Here is a 27,931-nt window from a genome sequence, read left to right on the forward strand (position 1 = left end):
GACTGCCAAGAAGACAATAAATACTTCATTGGTATCATTATAATGTCAAGAAAGAAAAAATAATAATGAAAAAAAAAAAGAAATTGTTCTGTGCAACTGTACCATTTAATAAGTAACCAGTAATAAGCAATCGACTGATGTTCTTTTTCTTAAAATGTGCAAGGTTTTGAGTGGTACATTAAATAAAAATAAATTAAAATGATTCTAGTATCAGAGTAAAGATTTACATGTTCTTGGTTTAAGCTTAAAAAGAAGCCACAGTGATTTTTGGAGTATGTCCGCAAAGCAATTCCATGCAACACTGTACAGCAGAGAGGGTCCATAATTACTTCTGAGAACATACAATGAGTAAATCAGAATAAAGCTTATTCCAGTGAAAATTGAATGTGAGAGAATGGAGCGTTGCTGCCCCTAGTGGAGCTCTACAGTAACTGCAGGTGTGCCGACACTGCAGCAAGCCAGGTGGTTTTCTCTGCATTAGTGCAACAGTAACTTCAGTTGCTGAAGTTCATAAGTTTAGTTTTTTAAAAGTTTTTCTTAGAAGTTCAGTAGTTAAATCAGTGCAACGCATTGTGCAAAAAAAATGCCAACTAGAATGCAATGTTAATCCAGTGTTAAAACTGAGTAAGGTTTTGCGATTCATATTTACATGATGAAAGAAATATTTACAATGTTCTAAACAGTATACACTACCATATCTACATAATGCAGTGTCTCATAATTCTAAAAACATTCCTTCTATACATTTCACTCAGGAATTATTTAACATTCAGTTAAAAAATAAAATTCAGTATTGCCTCACTTAGTCTCACAGTTTTTAAATACAAAAATAAAATTAAAAGCTCAAGCTCATCCAGATTTAGCAAATAGGCCCCCTTCTGCATGGTAGCCAGGTTTATCAGAGCTGACTCACACCTTCAGATCCACGTTTCACAGCAAAGCTCAAGGTTTTTAAGTTCCTCTGAGATTCAGAGACAGATAATGCAGCGCATGGCTTGAGGCATAGAACATGTCCATCACCCCTTTATCCTATCACTCGATTACTCCATGCCTTCAATCGTACTCTAACAGAGAGCCATTCGCACAGACAAATAATAAGCGTCAGTTAAACCCACACAGCACACACTCGATCAGTGCTGCACAGCTCATCTCCACCTGGTATTGCGGCTGTGACAAACGGCTCTCTGTGCAGCGGCTTAAAACAGAGCTGATCTGCAGACGAGACTCTGGATGAGGCCTGAGCACCACTCCAGCTCACAGACTGGACAGTGAAATCATCACCTACCCACACTCACATGGAGAACACTTCAGCTGTGTGTTTGGGAGTGTTTGGAGTGCACATAGAGACATGCTGTGGTAGTAGATACTAGTGGTAAGGCAGGGTGGGCGACGCCACGACTGAAGGCAGAACGGCAAGGTAGTTAGTAGGGACGTAGCCTCTTTGACCTCGCGCCTCCACCAGACTCCACTCGGCATTGCCGCGTTTATCGTGAGGCTCCACTACACGCACTGGTTCTCCAGACCTCAGAGACAGTTCGTGACTGCTCCGTGCTGTGAAGTCGTACCCTGCAAACACCTGGAGAAACAGAAAAGAGAATAATAAATAAGCTTTTAATGAATAAATAGAGTTCACTTTTCACTGCTACTTCATTGTACAGCAAACTGGGATGCAGCCCAAACTAAATAATTCACTGCAGCTATGTACAGAGGATAAATACATTAATGATACATTCAGTAATAGTTGTAAACATTTAGTAATAGTCGTACACAGCAGTGGGAAAATCTGTTCAGGCTCCACTATTAGTCCATATTCTGCTCCTTTTAAGTAAGCTACAGCGTTGGCTGAAGACAACACAGTCGAAGCACTGCTTTATTTTGAGTGGTCAGAATGAGAGGATTCATTTTCTAAAACAGACCTCTAACATGAGTTGCGGCAGCAAGGTTAATAACAATGGGATTGTTCTAATATGTTGCCGTTTCTATAGCAATTATCATAGTGGAAGCACCAGGTAAACTGATTAGAACCCAGTTGTTTACATGGTGAGGTGTTCTATGAGAAGAATGAAGGATCAGACCTTCTTAACTTCTCCAGGGTCAGACTTTCTTTACAGCCAAAAATAAAGCTGTAACTTTACATTTTTCTACAGTGTTAAGTCTTCAAGACTCCAGAGCTTCCTTGTTAACATTTTAAGCTGCATTTGCAAAGATTTATCAGCTTTACTTACTTCTTTTACTTATTTTTTAAATAAAACAAAGAAAGGATAAAATTATGGATTCGGGAGTAAAATGCATTAGGGAGCGTTTCACTGTTACCACGTTTAGTTGCCCTGTTCTCTTTTTATAGTCCATAATATACTTAATAATGATATAAACATTGACCCATTTACTGTTCTTAAGCTAGTGCCAGAGTCTGAATTCATAATGAAGGCTAAGACTGCCCCCATGTGGCCAATAAAAGTAACATCTACTACAAATAAATCATCTATAAATAAATAAATGCATTAATTAATTTCCAGTGGCTGAAGATTTATTCAGTTCAAGGCTATGGTTTATCACGAGCCTGTTTTGGAAAAAAGGTGTGAGGGTACCCTCTAGAAGGAATGTCAATAACAGTACATAAACTAAAGAAGAAAACCATAGTATTTAAAAGAAACCTACACAGACAAGCGAAGAAAGACCATCGTCAGGTGTGAATCACCTCAACACTGCCTGCTGTATCAATGAACCACCCACCAAACAAACTGTTTTTAAACAGATAATATCTTGTGGGCAAATTATTAACCTCCCTCACCTGAGTTTACAGAGGTGAAGGATACAACACAGCTCTGAAATTGGATGTCGCCTGGCTGTGTTTAATGACCCAATGATTAATGGCACTGTCGGGGGGAAAGAAGAAGGAGGGGAGGAAAAAGAACGGCCACACTTTTATTGTCACAGCTGCCATAAATCTCTCCCTCACACCTACGCCCACCCAGCCAGAGAACAGCTCATCATGGCTTCAGATTTCTCCCCAAAAAACTGGCAAAATAATATGCCATTTGAAAGCCAAAGCACATGAATGAATAATTCAGTGTGAACATGTATCCATGTAGAAATTAAAATCAAACATAGCTGCTGAGTCCATGCTGGTCATTTCTATGCTTGTGATTTTATTGTGCTTATATTCTATTGCTTTGCAAAGCTCATGCTCACATATACTCTTCCTTAAAGTAGGCATACTCTTTTACATTTGTCCAAGTGTGTGTGTGTGTGTCTTTGTGATTGATGCTCTCAAGGCAGAACATCATCGCCATCATTCTCTTCAGCTCTTCATCTCTCTGACACCCAATTTAGGCCGAGTATATGGCTGCCATTCATAACCTGCCATTTAATTCTTATAGTGGTTTCTGTGTTGGTCACCTGGAAGCAGGGTGCAGTTGTGGTGATAATGGGCTGTATTCCTGGTGTGTACGAGTGTCTCCTTGCTCCAGGTCCATTGGATGTGGCGCTGAGGAGTGGGGAAGGAGGAGGTTGTGCCAGAGAAACATGGTTGTAGTGAGTCAGCTTGGATGCTGGAACATAGCCCCTGGGACCTGAAAAGACGAACAGATTTTGATTGTGTGTGTGTGTGTGTGTGTGTGTGTGTAAAACATGGCTGTCAGGGAGAAAACATTAAATGTGCAAGCTAGTGCAGTGACAGCAATTGAGCAGTAGATGTCGCTGCTGATACTAAAAACAACTCAAGCAAATACTTAATATAAATTCAAGGATAGTCACAAAGATATGCTAACGGTCATCAACTAACTTAAAATAACAAAACAAGTGCACTATATAGTCATTTTTTTGGGGAAAAAAAAATCTACATCTACGTTTACCTCAGGATTCACAAATAAAATAATCAAAACACAAAAATAACCCTTTGGGAAAATAGAACAGTAGTAGACACACGTTTACTGAAGCTATGAGCGAGGACAGGGTGTGTCATAGTTGTATCACAGGTAATAATGTTCTGAGGTATGAAGCTCAAGGTATGAAAACAATGTCATAAGTTTGCATTCAATAATTAAATGACACGTATTAATAATCTGTTAACAGTAAGCTGTGGCTAGCTTATTGGCTTAAGTGTAACAACTGGTATTGTATAAAACTTTCAGTGTTAATACAGAATTCAGTTATTGTGATCACAGGTATGTGATCACAGGTATGTGTTTAATGATGATTTTACAACAGCTTCTGAAAACTGAAATAATCAATTTCATAATTAAGCAATATCACACTAATATTCATGCTGTTGTAGTGAATATGAGCACAACTGTCAAGATACGGTATATTATCCTTTAATTCTAGAAGTGTTATTTAGCTTCTCATTAGGATCTTAGAGGGGTCTGTTAATAGGATCTTAAATAACAGGTTCAGATCTTAAATCTGCGGTGCAGCATTTGGTTATTTATTTGCCATTCTGTGTTGCTTTGTTTTGCTAAGCTATAATAATAAAGAAGACACTCCAGGTTCAAAAACCTTTGACTTAGCAGATGTTTAAAGTTGCATATAAACATATTACATTGAATAAAGGGCAAACACGGAACCCTGGAGTGCTCAAAAAAACAAACAAATCATGTTCTCTTCCTTTGTCTCCTATGTCATGTATGATTGAAATAGATACTCTGCACAAAAGTTAGATTTAACCTTTTTTTAATCTTGGTATTAAATGTTGTTTTTAATGATGATGAATAACGAATACCTCCTGCGTCTACCAGCCAGCGGCGGCGGTCCCCTCGCGTGTCCATTTCACTGATCACAGCCACCAGTTCGCCTTTGTTCAGGTTAAGATCAAGGTCACGCGTGGCCACCACAGGCCCAGTCAGCTGGTAGAGCTTTCCTGTTCCATATTTTTCCATCAATCCTTTCAGGCTCTTTTCAGACACTGTAACAACAGGCTGATAGATCACACACACACACACACACACACACACACACACACACACACACACACACACACACACACACACACACACACACACACACACACACACACACAGGTCAATAGTCACAACACACTGAGATTTTGCAATTTTCTGATTGCTCAAATTAACAAGAAATTTAATCGAACCATAATATTTGTAGGAGCATGTAACCAGTAATTATGCTTTGATTTGCATGTGCTGATCATAAAAAGTAAGTTGCTTTATTTATTTAGCAAGTTCAAATAAAAAAAAATTATCAAATCAAAAAACTTGATGTTTTCAATACCATTACACAATAGCACAAATCTGATTAGCACTAAACTGGTTAACTTGTCCCTGTATTTATAATGACATGTATTAGTATTAATAATTCACCTAAATCTCACATACAAGGCACTGCTAAGGTACTGCAAGGAAAGTAATGGCTTAGACAGTCATACAAAAGCATAAGAAGGGGCAGAATCACATTTTAAAATAAGATTTATTAAGCATAACTGTGGTGTCACTGCTATTTATTTTGTCAAACCAAACAAATGCAAGAGCTTTCATAATAACACTAATAATCATAAGCATAATCCAATCCTGTGAAACTGTCAATTACAGAAGCTTTGTCACTGCGGTAATAATAATGTTACGTGTTTAGCAAAATTTATCTGACTCAGTGCTCTAATTATTACCCATGACACTGTGAAAACCATAGTCTTACAAGCTGCTGTCTAGCTGAATTAAACCAGTGCAACAGACTACAAAATATTATTATTATATACTGTGATGAGATCATCATGAGTACTCATGCACCATGACATTTGAATTGCTGTTCATTTGGTGCGCCTGGAAGGGATGTCTCAGGCCCATGATTAGAAAAGACTTTAAATACTCCCATCCCCAAAAATGCTACGCTAATAGACCAGTCAGCTTTTAATTTGGGGCATCTCCACATGCCCCAAATGAAATAAGGCAGAGGACTGAGAATATGCTGTATGTGGTCTTTGATCATACATGGCCTGCTTATGGAGAACAAAAGAATGAAAGACATAAATGGGCATAAACTTTTGATAGGAAATTATGCTCTGATAGTATGTTGAACAGATCAGACACAATTCATCTGTCAGAACTTGCCTGTTCAACATCATGATGATGGGAATAAGGTCATTTTATCATTAACCACAGACAGTGAAGTAATGCCATTTTCCAAACAGGAGAATCACACTATTATGAACAATGACAACTGTGTCCAGTGTACTTATTTTGTTCTAATATGAAATATAACTTTACGATCTTTCTAATTTCTTATAGCCAGTTCATGTGTTCCATATAAAAAATACGAACAAATAGACGACAGATGTTTGCTCCCAGCTGTAATACAGTACGCCTGGTCATAAAGTGTTTGGCTTCAGATAGGGCTTTGCTTAATAGGTGGGCTCCCTATGAAACACATGACCCTCTGGCTGGCTAATTCAAGGTGAATGGCTCTACTAAGCACATTTTCCTATACTGTTCCTCTATGGCTCACAAGCTCCATAACAAGTTAAGGGTGGACACAGTGTAACCCATACAGCACTGACAAATAACAAGGCTCTGTGTTGGGACGAACCTGCACAATGGGAGCATTGAGCTCATCCTGGACGCTCTGACACAGCTTCTCCAGCTTCCTGGCACCCTCCAGCACTGAGCTCTCTGCCCACTCCCAGAATGCACTGTTGTCCATATAAGTGTGTGGGAGCTGCATAAAGAAAAGGGAGACAAAGATATAATCATAGCATCTATATTCATCCTCTTGCTCGAGTTGTGTTTCCTGGTTGGTGGATTCCACCATGTCAGAGTGATAACGTGATAGAGCAGTGTTTTTGGTTTGTTATTTTTTTATACCAGTTTAGTAAAATAGTTTCAATTCCAGCATTATATGCAATTAAGGTCAGAGAGAACAAAGACCATCTGTTTTTGGATTACGGGAATTAGATGCCCCAAGAAACGCATTAAACTCTATACAAACCATTCTGTTATTCCCAATTGCACTTCTCCTACCAACCTGATGAGTAAAGCTGGTGGCGAGCTGTTCCATGTCCACAGCCAGGTCCTTTTGTAGGCAGCTGAAGGCACCCAGAGTGGCCCACAGCAGCTGCAGGGATTTAGCATTGAATTGAGGCAGCTCATTAAGCAACAGTGTGTTAATAGTCTTGTAGGTGTTGGCAATGGCCTGTTCATCATAGCTCAGGCTACTCTTCTCCTCAATCGCTTCAAAGTCTAGTAGCTTGTCCCTTCTCTTGCGGATCAAATTACGTGGCCCGGCCATAAGCTCATGCAGAGAAGTCAACGGTTTGAATACCAAAGTCTTCAGGCGAACCTCCTAAAGGAAGCATAAGTACATTTTAAATATGATCAAGTATATAATCTCATGTACTGAAACAGTGTTGGGTTTAAACAAATTAATCAGTTATGGTTTACTGTGATGAATCTTTTATTCTGCACATCTGCCTCCACAGTCTAGCTCAAGATGAATCATAAGCATATGATGCAGGATGTGTTGGTGCAGAAACAGAATGAGAACATGATAATCTCTAAACATGATCTCAAACAAAAACTTATTTTTCGTTTTTCTGATTTTAATAAAAAAGTTGAACAAGTTTGTTCTGAGTGTGACAGAGGTAATTACTGGCACATAAAACTGTTAATAATAATGCTTCAACAATTAAAACAATTAAAACAAAAAAGTGTGTAGCTATCTGCAAGGTTCCGTTGGCCTGGGGATGAGTAAATCCATTAAGATCGAAACTGATGTATGGCTGACACACTGACTCCTCTTTCTCATAACTTTCAAGTATGTAAGTTGAAAGTCGGGGGCAAGTCGTGGCCTAATGGTTAGAGAGTCTGACTCGTAATCCAAGGTTGTGGGTCCGAGTCTCGGGCTGGCCGACGACTGAGGTGCCCTTGAGCAAGGCACCGAACCCCCCCAACTGCTCACTGGGCACCGCAGCATAAATGGCTGCCCACTGCTCCGGGTGTGTGTTCACGGTGTGTGTGTGTGTGTGTGTGTGTGTGTGTGTGTGTGTTCACTGCTGTGTGTGTGCACTTTGGACGGGTTAAATGCAGAGAACGAATTCTGAGTATGGGTCACCGTACTTAGCTGTATGTAATGTCACTTTCACTTCACTTTCAAGTATATCCTGAGCACTCACATAAACTGGGAATATCCACTGTCTCAGAGCAACAGTAATTTCCTTTGAGAAGAGGGCAGCCTTCTCACCCTCCAGGTCCAAGTCAGCCTCCTCTGGCCTACAGCTGAGGAACCTCTGTGATGAAAAAAAAAAAAACTCAGACCACTGCATATACTATACACTATCATAACGCACTAATGTGACACAAATTTACCACCACAGGATTTCCCCATGAAAGCTAAAATAGCAAGGCAAGGAAGCATGCTAACTCCAAACAAACTATGTCAGAATACGTCAAATAAATTCATAATGAATAAGAGTTTTTTTCTTTTTCTTTTCATTCATCACCTACCTGCAGGTGGCTGAGATAGGTTGCCATATTGGCATGCAGATCTGTAACACACTTCTCTAAAATAAAGAAAAATCCTACAAGGGCATCAAACTCTTCATCTTTAACCTACAGTCAAAAGAGAAAAATATATTAACCATTTTAAACATTAGCAGTGTGTTCTGAATAAACAGCATTTCTTTTAAATAGTATAGTTTCTTTCGGCAAACTGAACCCAAGTCACAGCACTTTACAAGGTGTGAAGTGTTAAATACAGTATTCATACATGTCTGATTGCCCATCAGCCTCATTTGCACGAATAGTAAAGAAAGACAAAGCCAATGCGGTTTAAAGATTAAGCTGTTTAACTATAGGGCATAATCTCACTTTATACTATAAGGGAGGTTTAGTAAACAATGTGCAATACCTTTGGTACAATACCAGTTTCATGTTTAATGTACTGGCTCAGTCTGGCTGTCTTCTTAGCAATGCTGTGACCACTCAGCCGGTTGATCTTGTCTTTGATGGTCAAGTTTTCTGTCTTCTTGTACTTATCAGCTTTTGTGTAATGGAAAAGAAAAACACAACAGTGGCATATAATAAACTTTCTATCCCTGTTAAGAAGCAACAGCCAGCTATGTTGACATAAGCAAACAGTGTTGATGCTGTAAATGTTTCCTGAACTGAAGGCAGATCCTTACCCACTTCACGGAAGCGCTTGTACTCGTTAATCCTGCAGTTGAGCTGGACTGTGGCGTGGGCCGTGTCCTCCAGCAGGGAGTAGGCAGGATGCTGGGGGTCAGTGTGTTTCTGTATTGTTTGCAGCAGCAGGGGGTAACGGGCAATTCTCTGTACAGGCATCACCAAAAAGAAACTGAGAGTGGAGGCATTCACATCTGGCCTGAGAGAAACAAAAAGAAAAGTGTAGAAGGATGTTAATGTGTCACAGGCCTATGTAGAGGTCCATGTTGTGCTAGTTACTAAGAAAGAGTAACTAGTTACAGTTACTAGTTACTTCATTCAAAATTGCTAATTTAAACCAAAAAAGTAACGCGTTACTGTTAAAAGTAATATTTTAGTTACTTTTTTAAAGAAATAATGAGCATATTTCCACTTTGAGAAACCTGGCTTGCTCTCGCCTTGACTCACCATTACTGCTGCACATACTTGTATAAACGGAAACACGCCCACAGTGCGTCTTAGTGTTTACAGTGGTTGGCAACCACTGATCCTACAATGCGTCGCTGCTGTAAACAGGTTAGTCTGTAGGCTACACTTCAGCCCAAATGAATTAATTCAAAAAAGTAACGGCCAAACACCGTATATTTAAAAAGTAACGCGTTAGAGTATTAGTTACTGACAAAAGTAACTGCGTTATAGTACTGCGTTAATGCTCAACACTGGTAGAGGTTTACGTTCTGAAAGACATTTAGCCAGATCATTGATTCCAAGGTGATTACAAAGCTGTAAACTGAACACCTGAAGAGTGACAGCAACTTACGCAGAGGACTTGATGACTTTCACCATTTCCATCCACTGGACTTCCTTCTGCTTGTAGCCAGCCTCTATAGCTGTGATGTTATTATAGTTTGCCAGATATTCCTTGTATGCCATCTCTATATCTTCTGTCATTTGTAGGAAAGAAGTACCTACAAAATAGGACAGTTAAAATTAATTTAAATTTAAAGTTAAAGGTTGGTATCAGCAAAATGTTTTTTATCTGCTCCTGTTTACTATACCCTGAGGCTTAGAGGCTGAGTATCTGGCGAAATTCCATCATTACGTCAAGGTTTTCAGAGTGTACCAGAGATCGTACATTTCAAAATGTGCTAATTTTGGAACATTCCAGTCAGACAACACATACGGCAGACTTATGATGGGTGTGAAACAGAGAGATGAGACAGCACTCTGAAGAATTTGAACCTGACATTCCTGTTCTACAACACTAAATATCTCCAGGTATGCTTTACGTATCTAGACTGCAGCCAGTGCACACAGAAAACATTCTGATGAACCTGAACTTTACAGTCTAGTTTTTCCTGTAATACTTACAGAGAGTTTCAAGGAACTGAGGATCACTGGGCTTCAGCTGTGCCTTGTCCAGGAGGCTCAGGAGTCGAACAGACACGTCCATGACTTTGTCAATGTGCTGGAACATTCCATCCAGATTACCCAGTGGGGGCTGCAAGGAGTACAATATTTAGTATGTAACATATTATAACACAGCGCTGTTTAATTCTCGATTCTCATGAGTCAGAAGGTGTTGATTCATTTCCTACAGCAGCGGCATTGACGCTAGTTCAGAAGCAAACCACAAGCTCCACAAGAGACATACATACTGTCAACACTACACTAAAGAGATCAAATGTGGTGAAGATTAGATGATCCATCGTAACAGTAAAACAGTAAGAAGTTGACCTACCTGTAGCTTCTCTAGGTTGGTGCGGATAGTAACTGTGCAAATCTGTAGGCTCTTCAAGTAGTTCCTCTCTGTATCCACCAGCTCTTGTATGGTCATGCTCTGCCTCTGAGCTTTCCTTTCCCTTTCTGCTGCCTCCTCCTCCTTAGTCTTCCTCTTCCCATCGTTCTCCTCTTTGTTCTCAACATCTCCGTCCACATCTTCCACAGTCAACACTGGTATCTGGCTTCTCACCTCTTCGGCCACCTCTTTCAGCTCAGGGAGCTCCTCAGACGTTCCCTGTCTGCTTAGCCTCCCAAATCGACGCTCCATCCCGGACCTGCTCATAGCTGGAGAAGCACAAAACTTTAGGTTAGCATTCAGAAAGGCTAGGCACAGAAAAGCAGGGACTGTAAAATATAAACGGACAGGAACGAAGCAGTGCATTTGCCAAATGAAGGAACAGTCAGCAGTTCTATAGTTAAATTTTAGATCCCTAGAGTATGATCAACGTAAACAACTGCTGAACAGGTACAACACTGATCCTAAAGGTATAATTATAAACTAATGATACTACTCTACAACAAGCTGTTCGCAAATTAACGTCTGTAGCTCAGAGCCATTCCGTCTCTCCTGTTTAGCATTGTTAAATTATGCTACTTGTCATATGGCACATTTTTATATACTGCTCTGACTTACAAAACCCTGATTAAAAAAAGAAGAAGAAGATCCAGAGATGTCAGAAACATACTGCATGACCAAGTAAATAAACAAAATTGCTGAGAAAGCATCAAACCCAATATTTTCCCTCTGACTCTTCTCATCAGATGAGTCAACATTCACAGATACCAAAAGCTTCAATTTACACTTCACCAAAACAAACCTCACAGATCTCTTACAGTTCTAAGTCGCGTTACTTTGTCTTATCTCGCGTGTACACAAACAGGAAAAAAGCCCCTGCTCAGCACGTATCGCAGAGCTGACAGCCTTGAAAAAAGTGGTGCAGTGCAGTGCAACACTCCTGCAGTCGAAACAAGAGGAAAGCGGCAGGTTTGCTATGAGTCAGACTGCTTAAAATAGCTAATAAACTGCATGATTACCTTCAAAGACAGAATAATTAATGCCGGATCTTCCTGTGAAGACGGAGCAGGGCAGAGCAGTGTGTTTCAGCAGAGGAACGTCTGAGACAAACACAAACACCCACACACATGTACATACAATCTGGCTGGGGTAACTTTCTTCACTGAGTCAGACTGCAGGGCCTCATGTGGCATGGATGTGTGACTGAAGGGGGATGGGTTGGTCAAGGAAAGGAGGGGCTATTAGGGAATGGGATAAGGCCACTGACAACACACACACACACACACACACACACACACACACACACACACACACACACACACACACACACACACACACACACACACACCCCACACACACACACACACACACACACACACACAGAGCTGAATGGTCTGACTGACTGCAGCAGCTTGTGAAAAGGAAGTGATGCTTGCTAAGGAAGCAGCCTAAAGTTTAAAGTGACAGGATACTCACGTACACACACTATCGAAAGAAACATCAGAGTATAAACAACTAAAAGCAAAATCTCTGTGTACCTACGGGCATGTTTTAAACTAAACAAGACCAACAGCATGCTATCTGAAATACACTCTGGATGGGTGCTGGCACTGGGTGAAAACACATTCACACACTCATCCACACCTTGGGGCAAGAACAGCCCAGTTCACCTACTGCCATATTTCAAGAAAGTGCATGAAAGAAAACCAGAGAACTCAAACAACTCACAAGGGAGGAAACCCACATGAACACCTGGATCAAACCGGTGCCCTGGAAAATAAGTAGGCTGACAATAAATCACGTCACTTGATAATCCATTAACTGCAATATGAAGCTTAAATTGCTATAAACATTCTACGGAACTGTAACAGATGTGATTTACTTACACACTACCGTGAAAGTTAAACAAAGCACAGACTTACAAACTGAGAAGCTGTGAACAAATTAACAAGGCATGGTGCAAATTATAGGCAAACGTGCACGTGACTGGTTGTCACAAAAGAGCAGAAAGGAGGTGGGAGTGATCATATAGCTACACACTGCCTTGTGACACATGGTAGAAAATCTCAACTGTGAAGCCTTAATGTCAAATGGTAAAATTCCCTTGCGTTCTTTCTCTTCTTTTCTTTTTACCCACAATTTCACTACAAACCACAAGTTTGTTGAATCATGCATTATGCTGTGATTCATGTAATCCCAACAATGCTCATGTATAACAATTAGGATTGGTCAGGATCCTTACAACACACAATGAAGTATTTACTGATTTATTATTCCTATAAGGCAGACCAACTTCATGAGGAGGTTTATTTCTACCACAGGGTTACTGAAATCTTTAATCTGATTGGAAGATTTATATGAATCTAATTCATTATATTTCTAACATAAAAACTCATCTAAAAGAACTCTGATGAAGGACGCCAGAGAAAATAAATGCAGTTTTGTTTGGTTTTTTTTTGCTTCAGTTTCTCTTATTAACTTGAGATGCAGGTGTTGGTGAATTATAACCGGAACAAATGTTGCATGATGTTGGAATGAATGTAAATGAAAGTTGAAAGTGTGGCAAAATGCTGTGGTGGGAAAAAAAAAACTTGTTATAGGACTTGTTATTGAATAAAACTACAAACTTCCAATGCTTTTTGGGTTACAGGGCTTAACAAAAGCTCTTAAGAAGAGCTCTCTGGAACTTTTATTTATTTATTTATTTATTGATTTTAAATTCATATCATGTTTAAACTGAGGCCAGGATTTCACTTCTGGAAGCTCAACCACTGTATTTCCACTTCCCCACCACTTCCTTTTAACGATAACCGCGCTGATAAAAAGTTAGCAGTGGCCCTTATCGCGTACATAGACAGAAGTGTGGATATGAACCATTTCCTAGAAAGCAGACAATCTGAGCGTAAAATAACTTACTGATACAATTCTTGATGTTAAGTGAAAGAAATCTAAATGCATAATACATTCTGTTTTACTGAAAGATGAATAACTAAATTGAGAAATAGTTCTTGTAACAATAAATGTTACGTTTCCTTAAAAAAAAAGCCTAAAAGATTTTGCGATTACATGAAATTTCTCTCTTATTTCCTTATCTCGCCAGTGAAAAGTGGAATAGATTACAGTTAACTTTATCCATGTTTAAATCCTTATAATAATAATAATAATAATAATAATAATAATAATAATAATAATAATAATAATAATAACGAAATGCTTTAACATTCAATTGTATAAGACAAGTGATGATGATTCACCTGAGATTCAGGTTCATCTGTAATGTGTGTTCCTGTGTAACAGGAAGATAAAAATAACACGTTAAATGTTTACTTTACAACACCAGCTTGAGACACAGTGTCAGTTTCACTGAAATTTGGAAAACTCTGTCTTTCTTTGATTTTGTTTTTGTTTTTAAAATTCTACATTTCATTCGAAATTAGTGAATGATTGCAAAAAAATCATGATACTGTAAGAAATGCAGCCTGTTCACACAAAAATGAAATGATAGCCGAAATTAAAGATTCAATTTTAACTCTTTATACTGCCTGGAGGGCAATATTTCACTTTCAGGTAATTCAGGAAGGTCAACATTCCTTAAAGTGTGTATATGTATATGTGTGTGTGTGTGTGTGTGTATATATATATATATATATATATATATATATATATATATATATATATATATATATATATATATATATATGTGTGTGTGTGTGTGTGTGTGTGTGTGTGTGTATGTTTAACATTCAACATGTTATTATTCCAAGCTAATTTCCATTACACTGGGATAGTTCAAACAAACTAGTTCTGCTATAATAACAGAAGTAAATTAATTTTTGTTGCCATTTGTTACTACATCCTTTAATAAACAGGAAGCTCCCTGAGTGAAGTGACAGTGTTCCATCAAAGCTTTAAAATATAGAGCAAAAGTTTAAAGCAAAACACTGGACTCACTTTACTCTTCAACTGTCACACAGGCACAAACAATGTGTAGAAACTAAAAAAATACAACAAACCCGTTTATTAAAAGACGCAAAATACGAAAGTTTCTGTCTATCGACAGCGACCTGCTCACCTACAGCCGAGAGGAGACCATTAACTCAGGGAGCTTCATGTTTCTTCAGGGATGCTGTTGGGACTCGACTTGTCGCTTACATCATGTGAAACGCTCACACTTAACTACGTGAGTCCGAAAATAAGCGAACAAACAGAAACCGTGACTCAAGGTGTCACCTTCCGCCGACATTCCGTGTTCTGCGTCTTAAATTCTCTCACGTCTGCACGCGCTCGGCTACGTCCCAAATACAGCACTTCCTAACTCTAAACACACTAAAAACTACTACTGAACACTGTGTCAACACGACGCAACACCACATGTACCTGCCTTTATAGGTTCTGACATTATAAACACGTATGATTTGTTTATTATTGCACTAAAGTGACGCCCGAGCTCTGGTTCACCTGTAGCACTGTGACGTCACAAGTGCAGGAGACGATGGCTTCACGTTAAGCGATCAACCGTGACACTGGACAATTTCCAAATGACTTTGTACCAGACAAACAGCGCACTACGGTGGATGTAGGTCATTACTCAACACCCGATGGAGTACACCGGTAATGATCTTGGGCTTTTGTTTTTGGACCTTTGTTGTGGGTTGCTGAATTTCCTGCTCAATTGCACAGCTCAGTGGAATATATAATCCAAATAGAAAATAGTGATATAGTGACATCGTGTGGTTGCTTTTGGTAAAGCTACGTACTTTGATTTGTTCTTTGATATGTTAGGCATTATATAGGCTCATATATAATATAGATATTTCACCTCTAATATAGTTTACGTTAAGTTCACATATAATATAGAAATATGAATACAGTGAAATATTAAGTAAATTAATTTAGTTATATTGTATAGCGCTTTTAATAATTTTAGTTATGTATAATTATTTTTTTATTGTTATTATTATTAGTAGTAGTATTAGTAGTAGTATTAGTAGTAGAAGTAGTAGTAGTAATATTAGAAGTAGAAGTAGTAGTAGTAGTAGATCATTATAGTATCAGTTAATAATAGCTGGCCCAGTAGACCAGTATAAAACAGTTTAACAATAGTAAAAGTCACTGGTAGCCTCACATTCGCCAGTTAAAAGAAATTCTCTGTGTCAGAAGTCTCCAAAAACAAACACACCCTGGAAATAAAGGTTGAAAGATAACAGCACAGTTTGCAGACTTTATCTAGTGTAAATAAGCAATTAACCTTCATATAGTACATCCAATAGTACTTTGCTTCAACGTACCTTTGTCTGTATTCCTCTAGAATATTCAAATGATAAAATACAGTTGTTATATTGTTGTCTTTTATTCATAGACAGATGCTAGCAGGGCCCCATGTCTTTCCATGCTAAAATGGCTTAGATCAGGTTACTGATTTAACACATTTGCAGGATTTTATTGATTGATTGATTGATTGATTGATTTGTGTGTTTATTTATTGTGAGCAAAAGGTAAAGATTTGTATGCTTTTAGTTTGATATTTTTCAGCCCGGTTGCTGACATCCATAACACCCACAGCAGTGATCCAGGAAGTAATACATGTGAACAAGGTGGATTATTTACACATCCCTTTTTTTATTATTGAATATTGAGTCAGAGGAGAAACTAAAATTAGATTAGAAGCACACATTGTCCCCCCAAAAAATAGAAATTAGATATGACAGAGAACAGGAGTTTATGATTAGTGTTTTGAAGAAGTTTGAATAAAGAAGTTTTTTATGTTTATCTGTTGTTTTTTTTATGTTGGGTTTTAAGAGGAAATATATAATACATTCACACACACACAAAATAAATTCATTATAGACTTAAAAAATTAGAATTCCTCCCCATCAATAAATTTAACCCTCACATCTAATATCTAATCCAGTCATGACTGCTCTTATTTATATCTTTCCATGCAGTAGATAATTTGAGTGTTTGGTGCAATAAAACAAATCCCTTGTTTTCAATATTATATTTTTTTCCTCCTTAGTGCAAACAGAACTTTCTTCATTGGCTCCTGTTGGGTTGAGAAATTTGCCCCCGGCTCCTGTGGTAAATAAAAGGAATTGTGTATAAACCATAAAGTGGAACTAAAACAAATGTCTTTACAAAATCATGGCACATCTTTAGCAAACAACACTGGCATTTCAACAGTTCAAGAGAAGTTAATTGCTTTTTAGCTGATTTGAAGCTTAACCCATAACATTATATTCTCATTAAAATATAGATTTTTTCTCTTTGGCCACTTGGTTTTTGGTCACTGAAAAAATTACGAAATATAAAATCATTCCCCGACTCACATTTTGACTGCTTGCATGCAATAGGTTTCAGCATAAGTTTTCCATGTGTGCTTGATTGAAGTCTCCCGTTTTGTCTGTGGTTTCAGGGTTATTGATGTTGGAGAAGTAAATTGCATCCCCTTGGATGGATTTTGGCACTAAGAGAGGAGTCGTGGGTCCGGTTCACATCTCCCTTACCCTCTCTTACAGACATATAGAGATGAATTAGAGTCGAACCTGCAAAACGACTGAGGGCACAGAGAAAACAATCCACTTATTTTGCAAAATGCTGAAACCACAACTGCACTCGTCTGCATATGTGGCCAGATTGTTTTGTTTTTGTTGTTACATATTTCCATTTTCTTAAAAAAAAAAAAAAAAGGAAAAGAAAAGAAAATAATAATTCGACAGACAATGGTTTATAAGCATAATATGTTCCAGTCCAAGTGACAGACCCGAAGAAGACATTTGAAATTCAAATGTGGGTAAAATCTTCTTGACAGGCTTTTGTATGCTTGTCATTTTTACTTCTGCTTATATTATTAATGGCAATGTATTATTGGGTTTGTAAATAGGGTTCATTTATTATGAATGTCTGATGTAAGGGGTAGAGCAAAAGAGTTAGGAGTCAGCAATGGAAACAGGGTAGAAAATAAATAAAAATGATACTCTGTGTGTGTGTGTGTGTGTGTGTGTGTGTGTGTGTGTGTGTGTGTGTGTGTGTGTGTGTGTGTGTGTGTGTGTGTGTGTGTGTGTGTGTGCACATTCTCAAAAAAAGGTACAAAAGGGCTTGATGGTGGCAGCACCCCAGGTATAGATTTTACTCTCTCTCTCTCTCTCTCTCTCTCTCTCTCTCTCTCTCTCTCTCTCTCTCTCTCTCTCTCTCTCTCTCTCTCTCTCTCTCTCTCTCTCTCCCCCCCCTCCTCTCCCTCTGCCTGTCCCCATAGAGCATCTAAGAACGGGGAAGCTAAAACAATAGCCACCATCTGACACTGAACTCACACCATAGACATGTCATGACGGAAGCCATAATGCCATTAATCACCATGACTATTTATGTCTAGTTGTAAAACAGGTTTAGTATAACATTGTTGTGAGTAATTGTTATGATAGCTGCTGTAATGTTTAATACAATGACATGACAGATCCCTAGAAAACAATTTATACCTTGGCCACAGAACATTCTTGTTTCGGATCTCTTATAACGCTTATACAACTTAAATCACCCTCCACAGTATATATACTGTATATACTTACTAGCAGCACAGTGAATAAACTCACTAAGATTTGGGTCCGAAACTTTAGTTAATGTTCACAAAAATCTTCAGAATTTGATTTGAAACTTGTGATTCCCAGAAACTGCTGATCAGCTGGGATTTTCACACACAACCGTCCATAGAGTTTACACAGTATTTTGTGGGGGAAAAACATAGAGTGAGCAGAATTTCAGCTCACAGAAATGCCTTTTTAATAAAAGAGGTCAAAGATGTAAAGCTAGATTGAGCTGACAGAAAGTTTACATGAACTCAAATATCTACTCTGTGATAAGCAGAAAAGCACTTCTTAATGCAGCGCGCACACACACACACACACACACACACACACACACACACACACACACACACACACACACACACACACACACACAAATTCAATTTTATTGGTATAGTGCTTTTAACAATTGACATTGTCTCAAAGCCACTTTACAGAACATAAACATAAAACAAAATGTTAATATAAAGATCAATATAATACAAAAATTCAAGATTGATATTATATATATTTAAACGTGTTTGTATTTATGCCCAATGAGCAAGCCTGAGGTGACTGTGGCAAGGAAAAACTCCCTTGTATGGTAAAGGAAGAAACCTTGAGAGGAGCCAGACTCAAAGGGGAACCTCATCCTCATTTGGGTGACACTGAAGGGTGTGATAGTAAACATACGCTAATTCAATATGCAGTCTGACAAATGTTGCATTGATGAGGAGGTTGTTGTCCTTAAAGACCACATCTAGTTGTCATCTCCTCGTGGTATGTATGAATACTTCATGAAGAAGAGTCCAACTGGAGCTGGCACATCTCTAGATGTCTCAGGATCCTCACATGGTTGGCCTCATCTCAGTGAGGGTCCAAAAGCTTCATGGCACGGAAGACTGGTACAATTACATAGGGTGGTAATTATCTAATCTTTAAATTCCCAGATCCAGATAGCTGGCGATTTCATTTAATAAAAATAATCAGTTTAACAGTTGTCCACTAGATGGCAGGACAGGTAAGTGTAAATAACTAGTGCTCAATGGATTAGATCAAGCAGGCCATACATAATTTATTAATTTAATCAGTACTCAGGTTAAATGTAATTAGGTTTATGGGGTTCAACTGAGTATTATACATTGCAACAGACTCAACCTGGAACAGAAATATTGTTTCCTGATTATTCCCGTTTTCTGTGTGAACATAAGCCAAAATCCATGTGTCAAACAAAACTCAGCTGTATTTGAAGTTCGGCTAAAATCGAAGGCCTCCAGGGTCTGTTCCAGCTCTCTCTCTCTCTCTCTCTCTCTCTCTCTCTCTCTCTCTCTCTCTCTCTCTCTCTCTCTCTCTCCCTCTCTCACACACACACACACACACACACACACACACACACACACACACACACACACACACACACACACACACACACACACACACACACACACACACACAGCTTTGTTCAGTCCCTCCAACACAAACACTCTAACTGGAGTGAGAAACATGTGTTGGACTGGTTGTCATTGCTAATAATATGAACATTTCCTTTTCCCATTTGGCTACGTGCAAATTTTGTCATCATGTGTGCCCATGCGCATAAATACCAGTCCTTTGGAACTCTAGTGTTGGGTGACTAGAAATGCAATGCAAGCAAACAATGACTTCACCCATCATCAGTGTGGCCCTTCTGCTTGAGCAGAATCAGAGCTTTTCTTTCTCTTTTGCTCCTTCGCTCTTTCACTTCTCAAGGCTATTTCACCTTCCCCTTCCAGCTGCCTCAGTATGCCTGCAGGCATGGTTGAACTGGAAACCACAGAGGGTGAGAGACAAAGAAAATTTGGCCTGTGTGATGTGATCTGTTTGAATGCATATTTACAATACGAGACTGTATGCGAATGAAAGACAGGGAGGTCAATTGTTCTGCTCCAAACACTAAAACAGGCATCAGATTTGGATTTCGGATTGGCTTCAATCAGCTGATAAACCCAGAAAGAGCCAGGACATGTTTGTATAAACATTTCTTATACCACAATGCTATTGCTTAATTCTGCTCGGTGTGTGAATGATTGTTTATAACAGTATCAGATTCAAGATGGTAAAACATTTCCTATTACAGCAGCTATGAAAGTCTTGCTTTCTGCAAGGGTTCTATGACTTAATTCACATTATGTGAATCACGTTATGATTATTGAATGATAATCATTTACAAAGTACCAACTTACACTGGGAATTGCTAATGGTGGACACTCCACTTAAACAGATAAACAAAAACACGTATTCATGTTCTTCATAAACTTCATCAGACACTTACATTTATCCATATGTAAGACTTGTAAACCTATCTCTAGTCCGACTTATTTCAAACTTAGATTTTGTTCTAGCTCTATGAAAGATCATTTCACATTTGTCTAGAAATAAATACCTAAAATGAAAGAATATTAAAAGAACTATCGAGGCAATATTAAAAGAAATTATTTCAAGCTTGAAATTATTTTCAAAGTGATTAGGAAGATTTAACATGCTTAGATTTAGTTTGTTATTCTGTATTAGAAAATACTAGATACGTTTAAGTAAATTCTAGATATTCCATTTCTAAGATGTTATTTTTCTGCAGTGTAAAGAGAAAGAAAAAAAAAAAGGCTGTTGATCCATTTATAGCTGCTATAAGCTAAGTGGTAACAGGAACAAACTTGTCTATTGTGTCTTCCACAACATTATGTCTAAAAATAAGTTGACAAAATGTGCTTGAATTCATTTAAAAATTGAATTATAGGCGCACTTCTGTGCAATATGAGGAATGAAACACTTCAAGCCATACTGTTATTGGGAAATAATTCATTTCTGAGCGGTAACCGGTTGAACCTTCATGTTGCTGATTATTTTCCTGTGAAAGCGTCATGTTTTATTTCTTGCATATTCGAAATGATGTCTGCTTCTTCTGAAACAATCTCAGCTGAGTAATGGAAGCTGCTGGTCTTGTGTGACGAGAAACAGAAAGGGGATTAAATCACTTACCACCAGGCTTTGCTTATATACAGTAAGGAACACATTTATAGCCCTGTCTAACTGTATGATGGATGTTCAGTGCTGCAATCAGTGTCTATGCCCACATTTAGCTTAAAAAGACCCGGGTGTATTTTTGCGTATTTCACCAATACGTCCTGACAGCATTAATGATCATGGTGCCACTGAAAAACACAGGAATTTTTGGAATAGAACATGATTCAAATAAAAGATTATTTTAGGGATATTTGATGATTAATTCAAAGTCTTGACCAGTCCGAACCATGGCACGAACAAACCGTGTCTGCTTTTATTTCTGCCTCATAAACAGCTGAATTGAAAATAAATTGAAGTTGTCCTCATCGTGTTTGAAGACAGAATGGTCAGTTGCTACGCAATAGATTCATACGATGGAGGAAATGACCATGCTGTAGCGTTGAGTAAAATGAGAGAGGCCAAGCTATCTTACTCAGCAGGGCTCGCCTCAGGCCTGCGCCAATGAGGCCGTCCGTTCATGAAAGAATTTAGTCATTTCTGCTGTGGTTTGTGCGCTGCTAGTATTTTATAGGGTTTTTAGGGCACGAATAATCAAAAACGGCTGCTTGTGCACTTTCTCAGGTCCCGCCAAACCAGATTTAGGAGCGTTTCATTTAGTCTCAGCAAGAGTGTTTAACCTTAGCAGCTTGTTGAACGTGAGCGTGTACAGCGCTGATGTTTTTTTTGTCGTCCTTTACCGCTTCTATAATACACCTGGAGCCGAGCCCTGCTAAACACCAGGTACTCACAGGCCTAGTCCAGAGAGACCCGGAGGGGCTTGTTAAGAAAAGCAGAGATGTTTAGCATTGGCTGGGGAAATAAACCTATATCAAAATGTAATGGGTCGGGTTGTAAAAGTATTAAATTGTACACGGTTTAGCCAGGGGGTGCTTTGGCCGACCCTGCGATGAGTTCGTGCGACTGTGCAGAGTTAACCGTTTCAATGAGGAGTCATACACGCTGTAATCACAACCGTGTGCGTTTCACAAACACCACACCGTGTGTAGCCCTCAGGTCCATTTCTAAACAATCTTACACTAAGTAGATATGCACGAAGTACTTCAGCATAGCAGGGTTGATATGTCTCATTAATACATTCCTTAGAGCATTACTATGTTGAATCTTTGTTAAACGTGATATAGTATTGCATGAATAACTACACACAAGCCTGGTTTTAAGTGGAACTTGACTCCTCATGTCCTGGCTCATCGGAAGCTCTTTCAGAGAGATGTGTGGTCAGTACTGTATTAACTTACTCACTCGACTACGCTTGTCTACAGCAAACCACTTCTGTCTGATGGTGCTGCATGATCCTGACATGCTTCTACAGCTCCTCGCAATCTTCTTATCACGATTCTCTACTATCTGCACTTCTGACTCACATTCGACTGCGGTGGATGTTTCATATGGAAACCATAAAGATGTGCACTTCCCAAAAAAAGTTTAGAACTGACCCAAGACTCACCTTTGCTTCAGAGGATAATTCCACCTGGAGACTTTGACTACCTTCAAAGTGCTGCTGCTGTAATCATAAAAACGTCTCATAAGATTAGAATAACCTGTTTCTCAGCTAATTTTTTAGCCAGCAGTGTCCTGATACATTTTATATCAGACCCGGAATGATAAATGAATTGATTTGTCTATACTGATTGAAAATGTCTGATAAGGTTCTTATTCTGTTCTATCGACAGGATAGGAAGCCAGCGTACTGATAAATGTTGCTTATTTTTACAATGTAATGCTTAATTTAAAAATAGCAACCAAAATGTAATTTAATTAATTAATTAAAATCTGCCAGCAAAACAAGTTCAAAAAAATAGTAAAAATATTTCTAGGCTTAATGATCTATTAAATATTATTTATTACATTATCTTATTAAATATTGTTGAATATAATATGAAATACATTTGACAAGATAGATAAAGATATTCAGCTTGTAGTTAAACAGATGCATCGATACTAATTTTTAGTCTGATACTGAGCCTAACACCAAAACCTAATTTGTATGAAGTACTCAGGGACATCAGGGATGCCATGGAGAAGAGCAGATTTTGCTTCATTTATTAGTATTGATGCTTTACTCCTATGATGCTTATAATATTATTATGTTTAGTGTTCATTGCTTAGTGTTTGTCTTATCTTTTCTCCAGCTGTATGCTGTTATTATTTAGATACAGCGTCGTTTAGAAGAGGGTGCGTTCCCTTTAGTCATCTCACAGTGTCCCTTGCAGCTGTCAACCTCTGGCTTGCTTTGTAACAATGTCTATTGTTAAAAGTGCTATCCAAATAAAACTGAAATTATTATTTTTTTAGAACTGGCCAAGCTGCACTCACAATTCCTATCAAATGCTGTCTGGAACGTCAGATGCTGGGAATTTTTCCACTTTGAGGTCACCCTGCTTTTGAGCACTGAGGTCACTCGGATTGGCGAGTATGTTTTTAAAAGCACTTACATTCACACCGACATCAGAGAGAGTGACTTCATCCTGTACTCTTTTTTCGCTCTCTTGCCTTTCCGTTACAGACTGAGCGTGCCTGATCGCCTGTTCTGCTGAGCCTGCCAGGACATCCTGGAACACTGCAGCTTCTCACACTCGTAAAGATTATGTTTACCAAAACACTCCACTTAGGCGAGTCTACAGTTCATTAATTATAAGCGCACAGTGGCCAGCCACATCAGTGTTCCCATCCTAAATGCATGTGTATAAATGGAAAAGGAAAAAATAAATAGACACATAAATGCATTTGCTTTTTTATCTCTTGGGTCAAGTTGCACGGTTTGCCAATGTTTTTTTTTTTTTTTTTTTGCACAGCGGTTGGAGCAAAAGCAGGAGAGGCCTCGTCGAAGATTTATAGTCGTGCCCTTGTCTAGTCACACCCATCTCATTGGTAGAACAGATAAATACATAGGGCTTTTTTATGATAGATTTTTTTTGTTTTTATACATATTTTTTTAGGAAAAACAGACTGACCACTCTTAAGTAGTTCAGCATTATCTGAATTAGAAATGCTATTTATCAGCATTTTAGGTTTTAGGTTACTGAGAAACCTTGGAATGAAAACATGAAGAATAAAGAGGGAAAGTTTTTCGTATTTTGTTCTCAGTGTAAGAACTCGCACATGCACTGCTCTGTTCATTTACCTATAAATCATCTGTCATAACGTGTAAGCATAAATGTTAACATGAATTATTTCTTAGCTGCTAGCACCATCTCGATTTAGATGCATTCCACGGCCATGGAGTATCAGTGACTTTTTTTTTTTTTTACAATGTACATGCTCAGCTGTTGATTTAAAGCATAATTATTTTAAAGATACTTTTGTGCTCCCTCATGTGAGATTAGTTCCCTACGTTAAGATCTGTGCATTTTATGGGGCAATTTAAGCAAAATGCATTGCCCTGCAGCGTGTACTACTCCAACTTTACCTGGAAATAAAAGCTATTAAACCTCTACATGCTGCAAAAGTCAACCCAGGCCTCGCAGTCAATTCAGTGTGGAAGTAAGTAAACTTACCACAGGCCAGACTACAGGGAGTGTGTTTATCATATCTATAACACCACACTTGCCCCTGACAACACAGATATGACAAGAGAGGCTCCTAGACGGCTTGTGCTCTGCTGACGCAGCTTGCACGGGCAGATTAGAGTTTCCTCTATCGGGACGTGCAATCGTTCGATGGGTGGTGACTGTCAACACTATCATCAGCATCATGGCCAGTGTTCCAGCACTTTCCTCTCTTCAGCAGGAAGGCAGCTAAGTTCCGTTTGGCTGAACTTCACAGGGCACATGCTTTTTAGCGGAGTGGGGTGATCCCATCGCTGGGTAACACACCTACGCTCACACTCACACTCACACTCGCTATCTCTCCTTTGTGTTGTGGTCAGATCCCGGGCACAGATAAATGGCTTGTTGAAAAGAGCACTGCTTTCCATGACACCTCCAACAAAAAAGTTGTTTCCTTGATTTTTGATTGTTGCTAAGTGATAGGCAGGGTAAACATCCTCTGCGGCACAGCTGACAAGAGGCGTGCGGTGCCTGTGAAGAAGATCCACAGCACCGAGGAGTGATTGAAGATAAGAGCTTGGAGATCCCCCACCCACTGATTAGGAGACTTACTCTCTCTTTGCTTGCTCCTGATGCCATCGCTTGACATCCCAGGACATGGATTTATGTCTTCTGCTCTAAAGTCATTTATCTGCTCTCTCCCAGACACCTTTGTTTACCGTGTTGCTATTGCTATCAAAGTTATTCTCATTGCCTGTGTGGTCCTGCATTTTAAAAAGCTTCACAATGAAAAGATGAACACGGTTTTCAACTTTATAATCAGAAGAGAGACACAGCATCGGATCCCTACTGTTTGTGGTGTGATGGTTTTTATTTAATATAATAAATACAGAGGCAGTGTGAATTTTACAGTGCGCGTTCTTGAAAAAAATATGTTATTGAAAATAAAATAAAAAAAAGGTTCTCTGTATGGGTAATGGTTTTATTTTTCTAAAGACCTTTCACTTGAAACCTTTCCTCCAGAGATGTAGCTCTTACAGAAACGTATTGAGTTGAGTTAAGCACACAGTGAGGAAATTGCGCACATCGGTATTCAGACCTCAGATGCAATTATGGGCTTAAGCATTATTAAGAAAATCGGGCAACCTCAGAAGCAGCCACTCTGATTTGTGTAATCTGAATGGAGGACCCAGAAACTGGATGTAAGCATGTGTACTGTTCAGCTGAAATACAAATATGTATGAGTTCCAACTCTGAATTTGGCTCACAGTTAACATTTGAATATTATATAATGTTGTTTTTCTTCACTCTTCTCTTCACATTTTCCATCGCATACAGTTTTCATTGGTGGACTTTTCCAATACGGTGTATATCTTTTTTTTATTTTACTGTATTAAATTCATTTCACACATGAAGGTTTAGTGTATTTTTCACATGATCACATTTAGTTGAATGTGCAAATTCATTCATTTTCTACCGCTTATCCAAACTATTTTCAGGTCATAGGGAGCCTGTGCCTATCTCAGGCGTCATCGGGCATCAAGGCAGGATACAAACTGGACGGAGTGCCAACCCATCGCAGGGCACACACCCACACACACACACACACACACACACACTCTTTCACTCACGCAATCACACACTATGGACAATTTTCCAGAGATGCCAATCAACCTACCATGCATGTCTTTGGACCGGGGGAAGAAACCGGAGTACCCGGAGGAAACCCCTGAGACACGGGGAGAACATGCAAACTCCACACATACAAGGCGGAGGCAGGAATCGAACCCCCAACCCTGGTGGTGTGAGGCGAACGTGCTAACCATTAAGCCACCGTGCCCCCCTTGTGCAATTTCAAATTTTTTAAATTTTTTCATGTGATAATTTTTGCCAAAATCTGCATTTGTCTATGTTACCAGTCATCTCTCACATATCACATGATCTTAACACTCATGTCACATGCCCCAGTCACCCTCACCAGTGTCTTGTTTCACCCTGATGAGCACGCCTATTTAACGTCCTCTGTGTCGGCATTTCATTGTTTAGCTTCTGTTGTTTTGTTGGTGTGGTTTATTTGTCACATCTTGTCGATACACTGTTCACGTCCTGTCTGTTTTGCTACTTTGATTTGTGCTTTAATGTATGTTTGTGTGTCAATTCCATTCAATTCAATTCAAATTTATCTGAATAGCGTTTTGAACAATGAAGATTGCCTCAAAGCAGCTTTACAAAACATAAATATAATATCAAAACTTTAATATTATACAAAAATTATAATACAAAAATTTTATTCAGATTAATATTAGACTTTAATATTAGACTAGATTTAAATGTGTTTGTATTTATCTCTGGGAACTCTGAGATGACTTAGGCAACTGTGGCAAGGAAAAACTTACTTACATGGAAGAGGAAGAAATATTGAGAGGATCCAGACTCAAAAGGGAACCTCATCCTCATTTGGGTGTTACTGGAGTGTGTGATTATAAATATACAGTATGTACAGTGTGTCTTTTACATGAGGACGTGATGGTCCAGCGGTTAAGGTGTTGGGATCTTGATCAGAAGGTTGGGTTTGAGTCCACAAGCTGCTGAAGCATCAACGTTGGGTCCTTGAGTAAGGTCCTTAACCTCACCTGCTCCAGGGGCGCCGTCCTATGGCTTGACCCTGCACTCTGACCCCATGTCCTGGGATATGTGTGTGTGTGTTCACTGCTGTGTGTGTGTGTGTGCACTTTGGATGGGTTAAACGCAGAGAACAAATTCTGAGTATGGGTCAAAATACTTAGCCTTATGTCACTTTCACTTCCCATTCTGTAAATAAAGGTCTGCACTCATATCTGCTGACACAACATGAAACCAACTTACAAATCTTACAAAACTTACTTTAAGGTTTTTCACTGTCCATTTTGGGTGATCCTTAGATTC

At 38.8% G+C, this 27,931-nt stretch overlaps 1 protein-coding gene and 1 long non-coding RNA gene across 7 annotated transcripts; one reads left to right on the plus strand and one right to left on the minus strand.

Moving 5' to 3' along the window:
• Positions 1-86: 86 nt before the first annotated feature.
• arhgef37 (Rho guanine nucleotide exchange factor (GEF) 37) lies at positions 87-15,502 on the minus strand. 6 transcript variants are annotated; one of them, XR_003438963.2, is made up of 14 exons: positions 14,978-15,263; positions 10,849-11,174; positions 10,479-10,608; positions 9,928-10,075; positions 9,128-9,327; positions 8,854-8,984; positions 8,451-8,555; positions 8,120-8,233; positions 6,973-7,290; positions 6,538-6,666; positions 4,721-4,916; positions 3,400-3,572; positions 1,282-1,576; positions 87-1,247 (listed from the first exon to the last, which is right to left on the minus strand). XR_003438963.2 is itself a non-coding variant. In XM_027135981.2 (14 exons), exons 3-14 carry the CDS (start codon positions 11,170-11,172, stop codon positions 1,367-1,369), a joined length of 2,178 nt encoding a protein of 725 aa, XP_026991782.2. In that variant the 5' UTR covers positions 11,173-11,174; positions 14,160-14,191; positions 14,978-15,264; the 3' UTR covers positions 87-1,366. The 6 variants fall into 6 exon arrangements, 5 of the variants coding, with proteins under 5 accessions (XP_026991782.2, XP_026991783.2, XP_026991785.2 ...); XM_027135981.2 differs by adding an exon at positions 14,160-14,191 and having other exon boundaries at positions 87-1,576; positions 14,978-15,264; XM_027135982.2 differs by lacking the exon at positions 14,978-15,263 and adding an exon at positions 15,364-15,502 and having other exon boundaries at positions 87-1,576.
• On the plus strand, positions 15,381-17,887 carry LOC113636083. Its single transcript, XR_003438964.2, has 4 exons — positions 15,381-15,516; positions 16,423-16,499; positions 16,922-16,983; positions 17,318-17,887. It is a non-coding gene; the product is annotated as an uncharacterized LOC113636083 (long non-coding RNA).
• The last annotated feature ends 10,044 nt before the right edge of the window (positions 17,888-27,931 follow it).

This window comes from Tachysurus fulvidraco, chromosome 17 (genome assembly GCF_022655615.1).
Source record: "Tachysurus fulvidraco isolate hzauxx_2018 chromosome 17, HZAU_PFXX_2.0, whole genome shotgun sequence".
Lineage (NCBI taxonomy): Eukaryota > Metazoa > Chordata > Actinopteri > Siluriformes > Bagridae > Tachysurus > Tachysurus fulvidraco.